General features: G+C 35.7%; 2 protein-coding genes and 1 long non-coding RNA gene across 3 annotated transcripts in view; 1 reads left to right on the top strand and 2 right to left on the bottom strand.

Annotated features, from left to right (window-relative positions):
* Nucleotides 1-879, bottom strand: part of LOC114249833 (endonuclease/exonuclease/phosphatase family domain-containing protein 1) — a 29,541-nt gene extending 28,662 nt beyond the window's left edge. Inside the window, exon 1 of the mRNA XM_028183540.2 lies at nt 277-879. Within this exon, the coding sequence (XP_028039341.2) occupies nt 277-553 (277 nt within the window). The 5' untranslated portion in view covers nt 554-879. The remainder of the gene's footprint in view (nt 1-276) is intronic.
* A 2,443-nt stretch (nt 880-3,322) lies between these two features.
* Nucleotides 3,323-16,229, bottom strand: part of Dlic (dynein light intermediate chain) — a 37,041-nt gene continuing 24,134 nt past the window's right edge. Inside the window, exons 6-9 of the mRNA XM_028183566.2 lie at nt 14,605-14,716; nt 13,588-13,728; nt 12,514-12,762; nt 3,323-9,599 (exon numbers count right to left, since the gene is read on the bottom strand). Of these exons, the coding sequence (XP_028039367.2) occupies nt 12,535-12,762; nt 13,588-13,728; nt 14,605-14,716 (481 nt within the window). The 3' untranslated portion in view covers nt 3,323-9,599; nt 12,514-12,534. The remainder of the gene's footprint in view (nt 9,600-12,513; nt 12,763-13,587; nt 13,729-14,604; nt 14,717-16,229) is intronic.
* Nucleotides 10,205-12,064, top strand: LOC149503073 (uncharacterized). The gene is made up of 3 exons (XR_016325827.1): nt 10,205-10,551; nt 10,659-11,522; nt 11,598-12,064. It is a non-coding gene; the product is annotated as an uncharacterized LOC149503073 (long non-coding RNA).

The raw sequence follows: 16,229 nt of genomic DNA, 5'->3' as shown, positions 1-16,229 counted from the left end.
GTAAAAAAAGACTAATGATATTGAGCTTCTGAGTCTTCAGCAATTATTATTTTTATTGCTTACACACTTTGATTGCAAAAAAAAACGATGTCAAGGATTCTTTAATACCGATTACTAGATTTAATTTTTACATTATTTATTGTTTTTTTTTATTCAAGTGTTTTCATGATCTCCACATTCAAAGTTTAACAAACCTTGTTTAAATAGCTGATTCTTATGTGCGCAAAATGAACAATAAGATACTTTATAGTATTAATGAGAAGGCTGTAGACTTACCTGAGACTAATGCAAGGTCATCAACTCTCTTAAAACGACCTATCATCTGTCTGTGGCGAACTATCTCTCGAGCCAGTTGCCTGTTCACGCCCGGAAGGGTCATCAGCTGTTCCTCAGTTGCTGCATTGATGTTCATTAGCTCCGGATACTCCTCTGAAGGCGGCAAACTGAACGTATGGCTCAAGCTAGACTTGTTCAATTTGCTTCGCCTTACGAAACTCCTGAACGATCGGTGTCGACCGTTCTTGTTCCTCATTGAGCTCGGACTTTGCCCCATAGCAGTCGCCACTTCAAAATCTAATTAGACTGGTCACTACATGAAATTTTCACAGCATATTCAAATTATATAAAAAAAAAACTATTAATAGAACCTAGCTCAGAGCACTTCGTATAGTTGACCGACAATAATTATTAATATAAAAATACTACGGCACTTATCACATGATCGAATTTCGTGTAATTGTATAAAATAATTATTTTAGCAAGGTAAACCTTTAAAGATACCAAGCTGGCAAGCAATTGTAACTTCTGATCGTGGACAGTCACGATTGACATATGATTCTAATGACATTGATTACTGTTATAATTTGTTATGGAATTGTCAACGTCAACAATTTCAGCAATAGTATCATAGACCTATATAGTAGGGACACGACATATTGTTCTATACGTACAATTGCTTATATAAATAGCACCCATTTTGAAGGCACACACATAAACATATATCTATCTCGTTCTTACTCAGCACTTTAACTCGCAGGAAAACAATATAACAGTATTTCAGTGCGTACATAAAATGAAACATGAATATACGTAAATGTCTCCGTCTCCGTCTAATGAGGCCGAAAATCCGCCATGTTTAGCGCGCCAAATGTCATTGTCACGTCAGTTCGGCCGTCTGTTTTGGGTTGTACATTATTTATTGACTTTGATATCGATTTAATATGATTGCTTATATAAAATTTCTTATTTTATCATGCTTAAAACATATAAAAATAATAATTAAAACATATTTTATAGGATCTCAAGAAAGTCGTCGGAACTATTTAAATAAAATAGTTTTATAACACAATTGTCAACCCGTTAAATATTTAATAATTAAGTGATTTTAGAGAGGAAGTCACAAGGAATGACGTTTGTAATTTTATTAACGAATAAATGTTCTGTAGGTGTTTTTTTTTATCAGGCGGTTCCTTGCTAAGTTTAAAATTTGAACCACTCTCAAGTGAGAGTGATTCAAATGGTGCGGTGTACCTTCCTTGAGGTGCGCTGCGGTAGTGTGTTACGGACTTTAGAGTCAGCAAAACAATTAAAATAGATTGTAATAGTCTAAGAAAAACACGTACTCAAAATACGATAACATTCAGCATGCTAGAAATGGGCAGATGGCACTGTACTACGCCATATCTTTATGTTTTGCGGCAAACGACAACTTTATAAAATCAGTGTAGCAAATTTTAAAAATCGTCATATCGTTTACTTGGCAAATTTGAAGCACGAACTCATCTTAGATATCACATAATATCTAAATCACATCATCTTTGCACATAACAATATACTTACTTCCTATTAAAGTATAAATTCTACAAATACATTCACTCAACAATATTTAAAATAAAATGAGCCAAGAACGTTTATCGATAAAACCTACTAACGTTAAAATCTTCTGGGCAGCACTAAAACCGCCATGTTTTGTGGCCAGATGACGTCACAGTGGCACGAATTTTTTGTTGACGTTTCATTTCCATAGGTTTCCTACTTCAGTGAATAGTATCTAATTTCCAACACAACAAGAAAGCATAATATACAGCGAACAATCGATCGTATTTTATTTGATTGGTATTTGATTTTATTAGTAGAGAATGCCTTTACCATTAAGTCCACCAATGTAAATTTTACATGAAGTCTAATAAATAAATAAATATACCTTTAAGCGGTTACTGCATCCAAAAGACATCACAACGTGAATGCCATCAGCTACGAATGTTTCAACACGAGATCGAAATTTCACTTGTATTACGAAATTAGATCCATGCCGTATCTCCTCTTTTATGAAATTATTAGTATAGACTGTGAGCTTATAAATGACTCTAAACGAATATGAATATTTGAGAAAATTGTGTTTTGTATACTTATTCGGGATTTAATATATTGAACTGAGTTATTTAACATTTGATTTACGATGTTATTTCTTCATCTTGGCAATAATCCTGCATTAGCTACATTTTATTTGGAAACATTACCCCAAGATTCGAATCACGCTATAGGTGTCACGTAGTACAATCGATATTGCTAAAAAAAATAATCAGAAATAAAGCCTTGTGTAAGTTACCAAAAACATTTTATTCACTCGTAACTGATAACGAATATTGATTGTATGACCAGAAGCGGTGCGCTAGCCATAGATAATACTCATAATATTTATGAGCGCTAGCTCTGTACTAACAACCCGCAAAACAAATTCACAATGAGAGTACGGATGTCTAGGGCCCGTACATACAGACCGGCTCGGGGAGCATCGGCCCGCTTTTTTCTTTTCACACAGACCGGATCGTATACGTTTAGAATTGGCCAGAGCGGAGCCGCCAACTATTTCACATGGACCGGGTGGAAGAGATCTGAAAGCAGCTACCCGAGCGAGAAAGGGACCGCGCAATCGGAGCCGGTCGGCTCCTCTTATTATTTCATACCCAGCGCATTTAAGCATTCTTAATGACAAAAATATGCACATGCAAAAATAAACTTTACTGCAATTACTCAAAACTCTGTTTCCAACGTGATAAAATTTGCTCTCCTCTCCGAGCCGGTCTGTGTGAACGGACCCTTAATCTTAATTCCTTCGATTTCACGCTGATTGAAGCTTTTGGTTTATAGACTATTCCTAAAAAAAAAATCGTAGCATGATTATTCCATGTTACCAATGAGTAATAATTTGCCGAAAACTTTTTCTTTTGAAACGCTCTGATTGGTCGGTATCTTTTGTCTGTTGAAAGAATTTTGTATTCGTATTAAAAATACGTGCGACATGCAATAAAACACCTCCGCGTTCAGAACAGTTTCTGCGCTAGTTTATTTTAAAATTTAATTTCTGTACAGTATCGCCGTTTCACATATTATTATAAAAGCGATTCCCGGGATTAAAAAAAAAAAACAAGTTACAATAACCACTTCATGCTGCCTGTAAAATAAATTACAGAGATAAGTGAAAACAGATTGCGATTCAGCTGCAGAATAGGGACTACAGAACTTAAAATTACTTTCATGGTTGATCTCGCATTTTCACGAACATCTTTGTGTGAATGTGCCACCCACCTTCAGACGTAATACCAATTGTGACGCCCTTCAAACCGAAACATTTAATGGTCTATTCTGAATTTTGCTAGGCCTTCACCAGTACAGATTATATTATGTGTCAATTAATCGATATACTGAAGGCCCGACAAAACAAAAGATCTTATAGATATGATCTTTTTTTAAATCTGATAGTTTACGGATGGTTTGGGGTATCTTAAACTCGGGCGTTTAATGCTTCCGTGCTTGTCGAGAAGTTTGCGGCATGCAGCATTAAAATGGACATATAAAGTGCAGCCCAGCGCGGACTACGCTTTGCCTGAATCTGAACTTTTTAGGCTAAAATCATATGTCATATTGTGAACTATTTTATCCAAATTTTACTCTAACCGATTCTGCAGCTTTTAGTAAATTACATTCCTAGATTATTTAGAACGAAAACATAACAAGCATGTCACCAAAAACATTATTGATGCAAACTGTTTTGTTTTAAAGTAATCATTTTATTACAAACAATACCGTTCGTTATTAAACGTTATTACAACTATAATCGCTCATTGAACGTATTACTTTATTTATTACTTCACTTAAATTATAAAAGATTTATTTAAATATTATTTTCAACTAAATTGATTATGTTATATATTGGAATTTAATCTACGGCGAAGCGTAAAAAAACCTTCGTTTGAGAATGTAATTATTTTAATATAATAATAAAATCACTAAGCCTTAACAAATTCTGTAGAAAAACCGTATTGGCGTTTAAAAAAAACAACGATATTCATTACGTCATCTCTATACATCACCTGCTTTGATATCTGCATCTCCCTCGCACGTTTTATTTCAATAGCGTGTGTAAAAATGACGGCTGAAGAAAGGGTAAATTGGCATTGGCACCGTCTTTTAAATGCTCATTTTACAGAATGAGGAGCGGAATCTATTTGAATAGAGAAAAGAAATTGAACTAGTTTTAATCGAAGCAAGAACTGTCTTTTTTGTGTTTTCGATTTATGGTACTCTATGTATAATTGAATTTCAAATATTTAACACTCTTTAATATTTCGGAGATTAAAGCATTAATAAAGTGCCTAGGAAAATAAATCGAGACATGCCCATGTTCTCTGACAGTGACAATCAAAGTCATTTAAAAAAAAATATATAAATCATATAGTGAAAATTCGAATGCCTAACAGAGGACGCTATGTGGCTAACAAACAATTCAATATTGGTCGCTTTGTTCTAAAAATCTTATCACAGAAAAAAAAACGAAAAACAAATGAAAAAAAAAACGTTACTTTGACTAGTACAAAATAGTAGAAAACAAAAAAAAAACTATATTTTAAAGAACAGATTCCTAAAAGAGCAATGTTGAACAGCATTTCATTAATATTAATAGTTTTACGGTACAATTTGTTGTTTTAAAAATTTTGTGATTCGTATTAACTAGTTCACTGTGTCGCTCCGTGTGCCATGTTTCTGTTTATTCTAGACTGGCTTGAAACTATTTTAAACATCTTTTATTTTGAAAATTTGTTTCTTTCATTAAAAAAATTAAAAAATTATAGCCAATGGTCACACTACGCTTTACGCATGATGAATATTATTAAATTTATATAGTTTGTATAGATTTAAAAATAGATATAGACACAAAGCCATGGAGCTTCTCCATGACGAGTATTCTCGTCAAGCACAGTTAACTGGTTAATTGAAATATTTTACCGTAAAACTATTTTTTTAATATGTATGTTTAAAAAGTTTGACGTCAGTTTCATACTACCGCTTTTGTAACCTGCAATGTCACCATGACGATGACATCATCCACGCATGAATGTCCATTACACTGTAACGCTTATCTTGTAACTTCACTAATCTTAATAGTCTTAAGAAATCTAATCATACAGTTTTGACATTAATAAAGAACGAATTTAAAATATTAATTATTCATTTAAAAATGTGCAATTTAATTTATCACTAGTTTTGCATCGGTTTTTCAAAAATAATTAAAAAAAATCCAAATAGCTTATGAATCATCCCATTCCACTAGCATAGCTCCGCAAATAAATTAGGAAAGCTTGGCGATTCAAGTTTGTTTTTAAGCTGTTATTTACCGTTCAAAGTAAGGTTATTTTTCCGTGGGCGTTTTTGTTATATTTTATTATTATTATTTAAAGCATAAGCGATAGACAAATATGAGCCCCTTGGAACAAAGGTATTTTATAATCCTGTAGTCCGATATCAGCTTAGGATTTTGCTATTTTCAAAGCCCAGAATTTTATATCAGTATATTTATCCACTTAACTTGATCCTTTATAGAAAAATAGACAAAGCCTATCAGCTAAGTCGCGCCATGCCTCTCGTTAGTCGTACAAACGTTTCGTATCAAAATTTCTTTTTTTTATTGTTTTACAATTTTACGATCAATATAAGCGTTTTCCTTCTCGACAGACTTTCATAATGATAAAGAAATCACGAATTTATGTCCTTAGAAAGTTTCACAATTAAACTTCAGCTGTGTTACCAATACGACATCATGTCGTCTAGATAAACAATTCATAAAACCAACCTTAATTAAAATTTCAATTAAACAAATAACTATTAATTTAGAAACTGTTTTTCAGAAGTATTATCACTACTAATATTTTAAAGTGAGCAAAACAAAATACTCGGTATGTTGACACTTTGAAAATTCATTTCGATTTGATATTAACCCCGAGTTAGTTCTAAGGCGAGTCTGCAAGAATCACGCATCAAATATGATATACCTAGGCTAACAATTATTAATAAATTAATTTGTAAATCCCAAGTTATTTTGATATAAATACTTATAAAAAGCTATGCTTTTGCCGTTTATTATAGACATCGTTTTTTACGTGAATTGCATTGTTAATTTATTAAGTACATATTTTAAATAGACCATTATACAGTAAGTGATATAACACGATCCAACCTCATCAAATTTCATGACGCCTTGGCTCGCGATTAACAAGCGTTTCAAATCGCAATGATTCCAGTCTCGTTTTGTTGCACACGATACAGCCGGCTGCCTATAACGGTACGTTCCCGAAAAATAAGACAGTAGTGGTTGCGATGCTCGACCTAGTACGTCCAGCACGAAAATCTATCGAATTCGTTAAGTAAGTGTATAACGGATCATTACATTAGACGGCAGTTAGTACTCGATAGCGAGCCTTCGAGATTTTCATTACCGTATGTCAAAACAATTTTCGTGTTCTCGATTATGAGTATAAGTATCGAGTTTCGAGAAAGTGACGATTTGAATGCGAAACGAAAGTGAGTAAATTCATTCGTGCTGCTCAAATTAATTGTTTTTACGAACGGTAGGGGCGCTGTTTAAATTTTATACATTTTTTTCCGGATAGCGATACGAATACTTTTTCGATAGTCAATCGTGCTCGCCTCTCTGTTGATACGTGATGGATAGCTTTTCCAAATGCCAGTAGGTTTCTCCCGCGGTCTCGGTCTACTCTAGCCGCTTTCGCGTGGGTCGCAGGCACTTCGTTCGTGAAGTAATTGATCATTTAAGTCATTTCCTTTTAGTTTACAAATCGGTCACCTAACCATGGCTAATTGGAAAACGAAGACTTAAACTCTCCATTACCTACTGTGTGTTGCTGTATCGACTGTGGGTTATCATTAGAGTTGTTTAGCAAGCAATAAAAGGGATTCTTTAATCGATTGTTGCATTATATGTGAAAATCAGCAATTCGTTCAGAAACCTGCCTTAGCGTTTAATTTTACGCCTAATACGTTATGATCCCGGTATTGTCACTTAACCTTTAATACTCTTCCTTACATTACATTATTTCTATTAGACAATACGATATTTTAATGGGTTAATAAACTGAGCAAAGAAAATAATAGTGACCTTTAAGTTTCGAGAGAGCTAAAAGGGCAAGAATATTAAATGAAACTTCAAATGTAATTCAGTGTTTTTTTTACTAGAGTAATAAGCACCAAACCAAGTTTGGAATGTTCAGTATTGCACCAGGTTTGAACATGTTTTTTTTCATTCTCACAACACTCGCACAGTATACAGTATGGATTGGTGTTTTTTTTAAATAATCTCCAATAAATAAATTTATTATAACACATTTAAAATTTACGATAATTTCGATTACATACACAGTAAAGGTCACCATTACAATCTGACGTATCGAGAGAAAAGCAATAAATTAACACACATGAGCAAATATACATATTAATAAAAACGCAATAAGTAATATATAAAATCGTCTATGTTAACGTGACATTTATATTGAAAGACCAAAGGAAACTGATTTTTTCTGTAATAAATATTTTTTTTTTTTAAATGATTTTGTTGGTTACCCAAACATCTCACCAACCTGCTCTTGTGTTATGTAACTGTGCAATCGATTGGTTACTTAAACGCGCATAGAGCGTAAAGAGTAAAGCCGTATCAAAAATTCAAAACTACCTTCATCCACCAAAATAGGCATAAACAAATTTATATTTAGTTAACCGGCAATGTAATGCAAATTATTCCGGGCGTCAGCTGAATTATAGATACTGTTACATTTCAAGCTATGCCTATAAACCATTTATATGTTTCGACCATAATTTCATTGGTGTCGCAGTTCCACCAGCCACCTTCACTTTTGGGAATACGTACATTGCTCGTTGCACAATGTAATTACGAATTGAAGACACGAGTGTGTGAAGGGGTTAAGTACCATTTTTAAGATTTTTGACTTTTTACATTGAATGAAGGTGTTATTTGCCTATAAACCATATTAGACCTTGAATCTCCAGGTTTAAAGGCTATTTTTAGAAATTGCATGTGACGAAGAAAAAAGTATCACGTTGAATGAAAGTGACATGGGCACATAAAGTATTTTTTTCAATAAAACAATATTCTTATTCTTTTTTTTTCATTTTCTTTCTCCATATTGGTAAATAAATCGAAGTGCTATAATTTCACGTTTAAAAACATAAAAATAACAGCCACAAACCAATAATATCTCAAAAATAAGTAACAAAAGTTTTTTGCCCATTTTCTCAAAATTAACTAATTGTATCACATTCCCTTCGTTCACTCATGTCTTTCTATTTGCCTACTAAAATAATACTATATAGTATCTACTAAATCCGAAGTAGAGATTATCTTAAATGCTTTATTTTCGCGAATTTAGAACGTCACGTTAACAAAGACCACTTTCGCGGCGATGGTTGCGCCCGAGCGACTCCGCTGTGCACAATTTTTACTAGTCCAATAATTGAACAGTCTTCACAGAAGATCACACACACGAACTTCTTAATCTCAGATGAAAATATTAATAATTAACGTAATAATTATCTAAACAAAAAAAAACAGTGCACATTTCCAAACTCGTTCTATGTAAATAAATAAATACTTATTTTGTAATATCATAAACAAATATTTCAAAAATAAAAACCGTTGGTTATTATGAAGGTTTCGATCGGGTCGGGAGCGCCAGGGTTCAGTAGGCAGCGGGAGATTTGTGATGCTGCATAAAGTGCCGATGTGAAATATTTTAAACAGTAATAACGGGTTATCACTTCTTTTATGGAAGTCATACCTAAACGGTTTTTTTTTCTAAAGCACTCCTTTGCCTTCCCATATGTTTAGTATCTCATAAATAAACAATACAATTTCACTTGCTGGTTGCTAAATCGGTTTGCACCGTATTAGTGTTTATATTCGATCGAAAGTCCCGTGGCTGCGTTGAGATCACTCGGTCACGGTCGTATCTGAGCTGCCTTCAAAAGTACACAATAAAACAGGCTCCACTGAAAAGGAGTTTTACAAATTAAATTTCATTTTTGTTTACACAACCGTGACGTCACGAATACCTATTTTCTCAAATTTGATAAAACATTAAATCTCTGTCTGAACCAAAACCGAGTGAGCTCGACGGCCGCCCGGGGGCGCCGGCGGGGGGCGCGGCGGGGCGGGGGGCGCGGCGCGTGCGCAAGCTTCGCTCCCGGCGGTGGGGACGCTTCTGTGGGCGTCCAAAAGTTCACTTATGTACCTGGAAAATTTTGTTGGAAAAATATGTTAAATAGGTATTTATGGTAGGTAAAATTGAACATATAATAATCTGAAAAACTGGATAAAAATAAAAGAGAAAAAAAAGAAACGGTGGGCGTGCAACTTGGTGCACGTGAATGTAGTAAAACTTATTTTTCAATGTGTAGTAGCTGTTGGGGTTTTCTTCATTTTTCATTCTTAAATGAGATTGCTCTTGTAATAGGGAATGCCGTGTATAAGAGATGCGACATCTTCAACATTTATATTATATATATTTTAATTTCTTCTTCTTCTGTTTGATTTTGGCTCGCGCGGCTTGCACATTTGCCACAAAGCAAAATAAAAGCTTGGGAACTACGTAATAAAAAATTTTTTTTTTTTTTTTTGAACGGATTCGCAATGGAGAGATTAGGAAAGTTAGAGAATATATGAAGATACATATATAAATAAGATTAAATTAAATATGTACATCATTAGATAATATAAATAAAGACAATAAACTGTATACATTAGGAGAATTCATAGATAAAAGACACATAATGGAAGTAGGAAATGGAATACGTAATGAAATCAAATTTAAATAGAAAGAAGAGCAATCATTTAGAGAGCAAGAAAAGAAAATGTGATTAACGTCACAGACTTCAGCACCGCAATCACAGGCTGGATTATCAACAATTTTGAATTTAAAAAGATGGGCTGGAGTGGAAACATGTCCCAATCGCATGCGAATGAGACATGTTGTTACACGTTTAGCGAAATGAATTTTGAAAAACCACGGCTTTGAAGGTATTGTGGGTTGAATAGTACTATAAGATTTCCCTTTTGACTGGCTTGATTCAGTCCAGCTACTTTGCCAACTAGAATGAAGGAAATCTTGAGACAAGTTCACCAAATCACATGTATAATTTTTAAAAGGGAAAACATCCCCACTAGTTATAGCTTCCTTGGCCAAGGTATCAGCTATTTCATTACCTTTAATTCCACAATGACTTGGAATCCAAGCAAAGCTGATCTTTAAATTGAGATTCATGCACTGAAAAATTATATTTCTTATTTCTAGAATTACGGGATTCGAATTACGAGATTTAAATGGGAATCTCATTAAAGCCTGCAGAGCGCTCTTAGAATCAGAAAAAACTATTGTTTGGTTCAATTTAGCTAGTAAAATGTATTCTACAGCTTTTAATAAACCCACACATTCACCCGTAAATACAGATGTTTCTTTAGGGAACTTCACTTTTTGAACAATCTTGTATTGGGGATGATATACACCGATACCAACACAACTGTTTTTTATTTTAGATGCATCGGTGAAAATAGAATGATATCCTTGCCAGTTTTCGTTCACAAGGGATTTGAATTCAGAATTAGATTGATGACGATTTGAACTAAGAAAATTTAAATTAACATTCGGATTCAAAATTAAAGAGTCATAACTAAAACAAAATAGAGGAAGATAATTAGAACAGTGGGTAGGAGACTCTAATGATAAGAATTTTCTATAGCTTACTACAAGACGGGGAGGCTGCTTATGTTTCCAATATGGAGATGTGTTTATATGTTCACAAAGATAATTCAACTTTGATCTCAATGGGTGATTAGAAAATTGAAACGAACGGAATACATATCTATCCGATAAATATTGTCTGCGTAAATACAGAGGCGGGTCATTACATTCTACTTGTAAAGCATTTATGGGGCTTGACTTCATAGCACCGCATACAATTCTTAAAGATTTTGACTGCATTATATCAAGTTTTTTAAAGGCAGAAATATTGCCAGGCTCTAAAATAAAAGTACCGTAATCAAGAACACTCCTAATCAATGCATTGTAAAGTAGCTTTAGACAAAATGGGTGAGCACCCCACCAAACGCCCGAAAGACAACGCAAAATGTTCAAGCTGCGTTCACATTTCGAAACTACGTAATTACAATGAGGAATGCCTGTGAGTTTTGAGTCCAAAACAACACCAAGAAATTTTTACTTCTTTTTTTACAGGGATTTTAAGGTTCTCATAAAAAACATTAGGTTCTGCTGGACGTCGCATTCGACTAAAAAGAACAACACTACTTTTGGACGCAGACAAATCCAAACCATTACTATCCAGCCATTTTTTTAAAAGGCACAAATTAGATGTTATAGCTACACTAGCTTCTTGTACTGACTGACTGGCATTATATAAAAGTAAATCATCAGCATATTGCAAAACACTTATACTACCATTAAAAGAAGATTCCAAGTCATGGGTATAAATATTGTAGAGAATAGGACCCAATACTGAGCCTTGAGGAAGGCCCTTAGTCAAGACCCTAGAAACTACAGAGTTATCATCGACCGTTAAAGATAAAGATCTATCAAGGAGTAAATTAATGATAATATTAATAAGTAACAGAGGTGTTTTAATGGTAAGCAACTTATGTTTAAGTACAGAAATTACAACATTGTCATATGCTGACTGTATATCTAAAAAATATATTTTAATTTATAGATAGAAAAATAAATGTAGATATATATTTTAAATACTTCATTAAAATATTAGGCGCTATTCGTTGCTAACACTCGCGCTGTCCGGATATACTACGCGCATGCGTTCGAGTGCCACGCATTCACTCTTGCTCTGTCTCTTTCTAGTATGGTAGCGTTAAACATTGAACGCAACCTTGTTGGAAGTTGCATTAGAAGTTTAACTTCAATAATTTTTTTTTTATTACTTAGATGGGTGGACGAACTCACAGCCCATCTGGTGTTAAGTGGTTACTGTAGCCCATAGACATTTAAACGTAAATGCATCACCCACCTTGAGATATAATTTCTAAGGTTTCAGTATAGTTACAACGGCTACCCCACCCTTCAAATCAAAACGCGCCACCCTGGAGTCTGTGTGCGAGTGGGGGGCAAGGGGAGGGGGTCTCACCTAGCAGCGTGCGGCGCTCGCCTAGCAGTCGGACGAGTTGAGGTCGAGCGGGCTCCGCTTGGTGCGCGTGAGGCGGTCGAGCTCGGCGGCGGCGTCGGAGCGCGCGGCGGCCGCCCCCCCCGCGCCGTCCGCCCGCGCGCCGCCGCCCCCGCCGCCCGTCTTCTTGTACAGCAGCGAGTTGAAGAAGTTCGCCAGCACGCCCTCGTTGCCCGGCGTGCCCGGACTCACGCCGATCCTCGCGATCTCTGACTGTTCGGATAATTGATCACATTAGAATGAACAAACACTTGTTTCATTATTTGACTTTATTTTTTATTTCACACAACTTCCGATACCATCCAAATTCAAATGTTTGTGTCGATATAGTTACTTCTAGTTTTTAATGTCCGTTATCGTCCAAACAAGGTTCATAAAAAAGTTTAGAAAACATGTCTGAAAAATTAAAAAACCATGAAACGATCACTCACTTATAACCTTACATTCAAATACGATCACGTCAACCGGATCAACCGCAGAAAACAGGCTAGCGAATATTTTATATCGGTAATATATTATAATACGTGAAGCAAAAACGTTGTACCCCTTTTTACGTAAATTGCGCGGATGAAAGAGTGTGAAATTTTCCGCACTTATGGAGAATATAGAGAAGGAGTGCAGGATGTTAATGTTTTTTTTAAATTAAATTATGCCTAAAAATACATTAAATCAATAAAACAAACATGACACATACTACCATGTATTTGACACACATGCATGCATAGTATTAATTGTTTAAACTTTTTTATTGCTTATCTATTATATTGCTAATCTGTGGTCAAATTGAGAATAGATTAAATATAATCTTGGCGATATCTGTGGTTATAGAAGTATAATAGTCTTTGACATTAGAATCATAAAAATGTTCAAATTTAAAATTTCAATTAATTATGGTCGCATTTCGACTAGAGGGGGGTCATTAGTATTGGTAAATAGAAGTCCAAAAAACACATCGAACTCCTTTTTAATTTTTCGAGTGTGACGCGTCTGGTTCATTCTGGATAACGTAGTATATAGTAGGGGGTGAAGGGTGCGCACCTGGTGCGGGCGGGGCGAGGCGCGCAGCGGGGAGTCGGCGCGCGGGGGGGCGGCGCCCAGCGCGTGCAGCGCCGCCACCTGCCGCTGCAGGAACGTCTGCTCGTCCTCCGCTTGCACCTCCGCCTCGCGACTGCCCCCGCTCTGAAGCAACAGAAACACACTCATGTCAACATATATACTTCACCCAAAAGCGAGATCAGCAGCACGTTTGGACCTCTAAGTGACCTCTAAAGAGAACCCAGTAGATGAACTGACTTTTTTATTGCTTAGATACGTGGACGAGCTCACAGATCACCTGGTGTTAAGTGGTCACTGAAACTCAAAGACATCTACAACGTAAATGCGCCATCCACCTTGAGATATGAGTTCTAAGGTCTCAGTACAGTTACAACGGCTGCCCCACCCTTTCAACCGAAACGTATTACAGCTTCACCGCTGAAATTGGCAGAGTGGTGGTACCTACCCGTGCAGACTCATAAAAGGTCCTACCACCAGTCTAACCACCAGATGAGCTGATTACCACATTCTCATTCTAAATTTCATGAAAATAGTAATAAAAGCGTTATGAATCATTTAATTTGCGAGTGCAACAACAGAACAAATATGCAACAAAACTCATGGGAGCAGAGTCCGGGGATGAAAAGTAGAAAGTGAGGAAAAACATGTAACATTGCACAAATATTTATTGAAGCTCTCGAACAGTAAAGTAAGGGGTTGCGTTAGATTGGCAGAACAGCACATAAGAGACCAGAGGCATCACTGAGACAGTGCCGCAGCCCATCTTAAGTTTTAAGGTAGCAGTTTCAATAACACTTAAGCACGCGGCAACGGTGGTGGTTAAAACTCACGCTTCCAATAAAATTAGGTGAGAATAATTGAAGACACGAATAATTGGAGAAGCAGAATGTAATTTAGAGAGGAAATTTGTACCACGAATGAGTAATCTCGCAATAGCATCAGCCATTATGTGATTTCGAACAAATTAATTAATATGTTAATATAGATGTTGTAACTCACTTTACGTGTAGCGGGCTGTACAATAATATCCCTATAGTAATCGTCAGGTTTACATGACTGCATGTTCTCATATAGTATGCTAATCTTCTTCATACTGTCCCAGCCGGCTGGTCTGAAAGTAAACAAATAAACTTACAATTCCAACGTCAATTTTATGTCCTGAAAATGTTTTTTTATTATTATTAATGGCAGCATGATGAAATTTTATAGGTAATGCTTAACCCTCACAGCAGTTCCTTTATCATATTATGTCTGTCCCCATCAACTTGTGCAGTCATTTAGACCCAAGGGAAGCTTAATCTCTAAGCAATTTATTCCACTGAGAACTTTTTTGCCGTTTGATGTCTAATCTTGGGAATAAATAAAGAAATAATTTGCCCATTAAGATGAAATCTTGTTCTAGGTATAGTGTGTATCCAAAATGGGTCCATATGACCTCACAAAGCAAATACATATCCCAATACATTTTTGAAAATTTATTGTACGTGCGTAAAAACATTGTAGAATTCCCCAGAGTCTGCGATTTGCATAATGTGAACACTAGGAACAAACATAGGCTTGCGTTGCCGGCGGCTCGAATTAAGAAAATAAGCAACTCTTTCAGGGGGCTGGGTGTACAGCTTTTCAACAAGATCCCACAAAACGTTCAACTACTACCTGTTCATAGATTTAAGAAAACTGTCAAGGAACGTTTGTGCAACAAGGCATATTATAAAGTTAAGGATTTTTTACTAGATGGCACTACGTGGGAATGAGGCGTTCGCTCCTGGCCTTTTCATTTTTCATTATTATTATTATTTATTTGAATTGTATTTTTTTTTACTTGTTTTTTTGTATACTGTAAATATGTTTTCTTGTTTAAAAAAAAAAGAAAATAGTTGAGAAAATACAAAAAAAAAAAAAAAGGCCGCTGAGTTTGTTTCGCCGGTTCTTCTCAGGACTGTGGCTTTTTTTGGAACCGGTGGTAGAGTTAACATTTTCTTTTACATTTTGACATTCAACAAGTGTGTAGCTATTACTCAAAACATTAACATTACAACACGACATTCACTTTACTATATCAGTGTGACATCATACATTGGAAACGTACGACTCGGCGCGTATCACGAACGACGCGCGTGCGCAGATCACTGAGCGCCCCACGTCAGTCGGTTTGAGATCCTCGGCCGCGAAGCCCGTGTCGCTTGCTTCCCGAACGCTTATTGCTATCTATTGTTTATCCGCTAACAACAGCTGTTATTGTGAACATTTTGGTTACGGTTCTACTCGTTTCCACTCCTTCTCTTTTCTATGGTTTTGTGTATGTCTTCGTGTCGTCGACCTATCTTATGTGTTAATTAATAAACTTTTTTGTGCACCGGATATCATTATTACCTACGACACCTGGCGTTCCTAACGGACAACCGATATATTTACCATAACTGGTGACCCCTAAAGGACACGAGAATTAAGGATACCAGAACAACCAGGTACCATTATGAGCGATAGCAGTGAGTCGGCGAAAACTGCTAGTTCACATCAGAATACCAACGTGACCACACGGCGAAAACGTCGAGTGCGCGTTTCCACTGACCACAGAGATACGGAGGTGCGAATTTTAAAAATTAAAGTTCCTCCGTTTTCGC

The sequence above is a fragment of the Bombyx mandarina genome, chromosome 04, assembly GCF_030267445.1.
Source record: "Bombyx mandarina strain Sakado chromosome 04, ASM3026744v2".
Taxonomy (NCBI): domain Eukaryota; kingdom Metazoa; phylum Arthropoda; class Insecta; order Lepidoptera; family Bombycidae; genus Bombyx; species Bombyx mandarina.
Note: the sequence above shows the minus strand (reverse complement) of the source record. Positions and strands in the feature narration are given on the sequence as shown.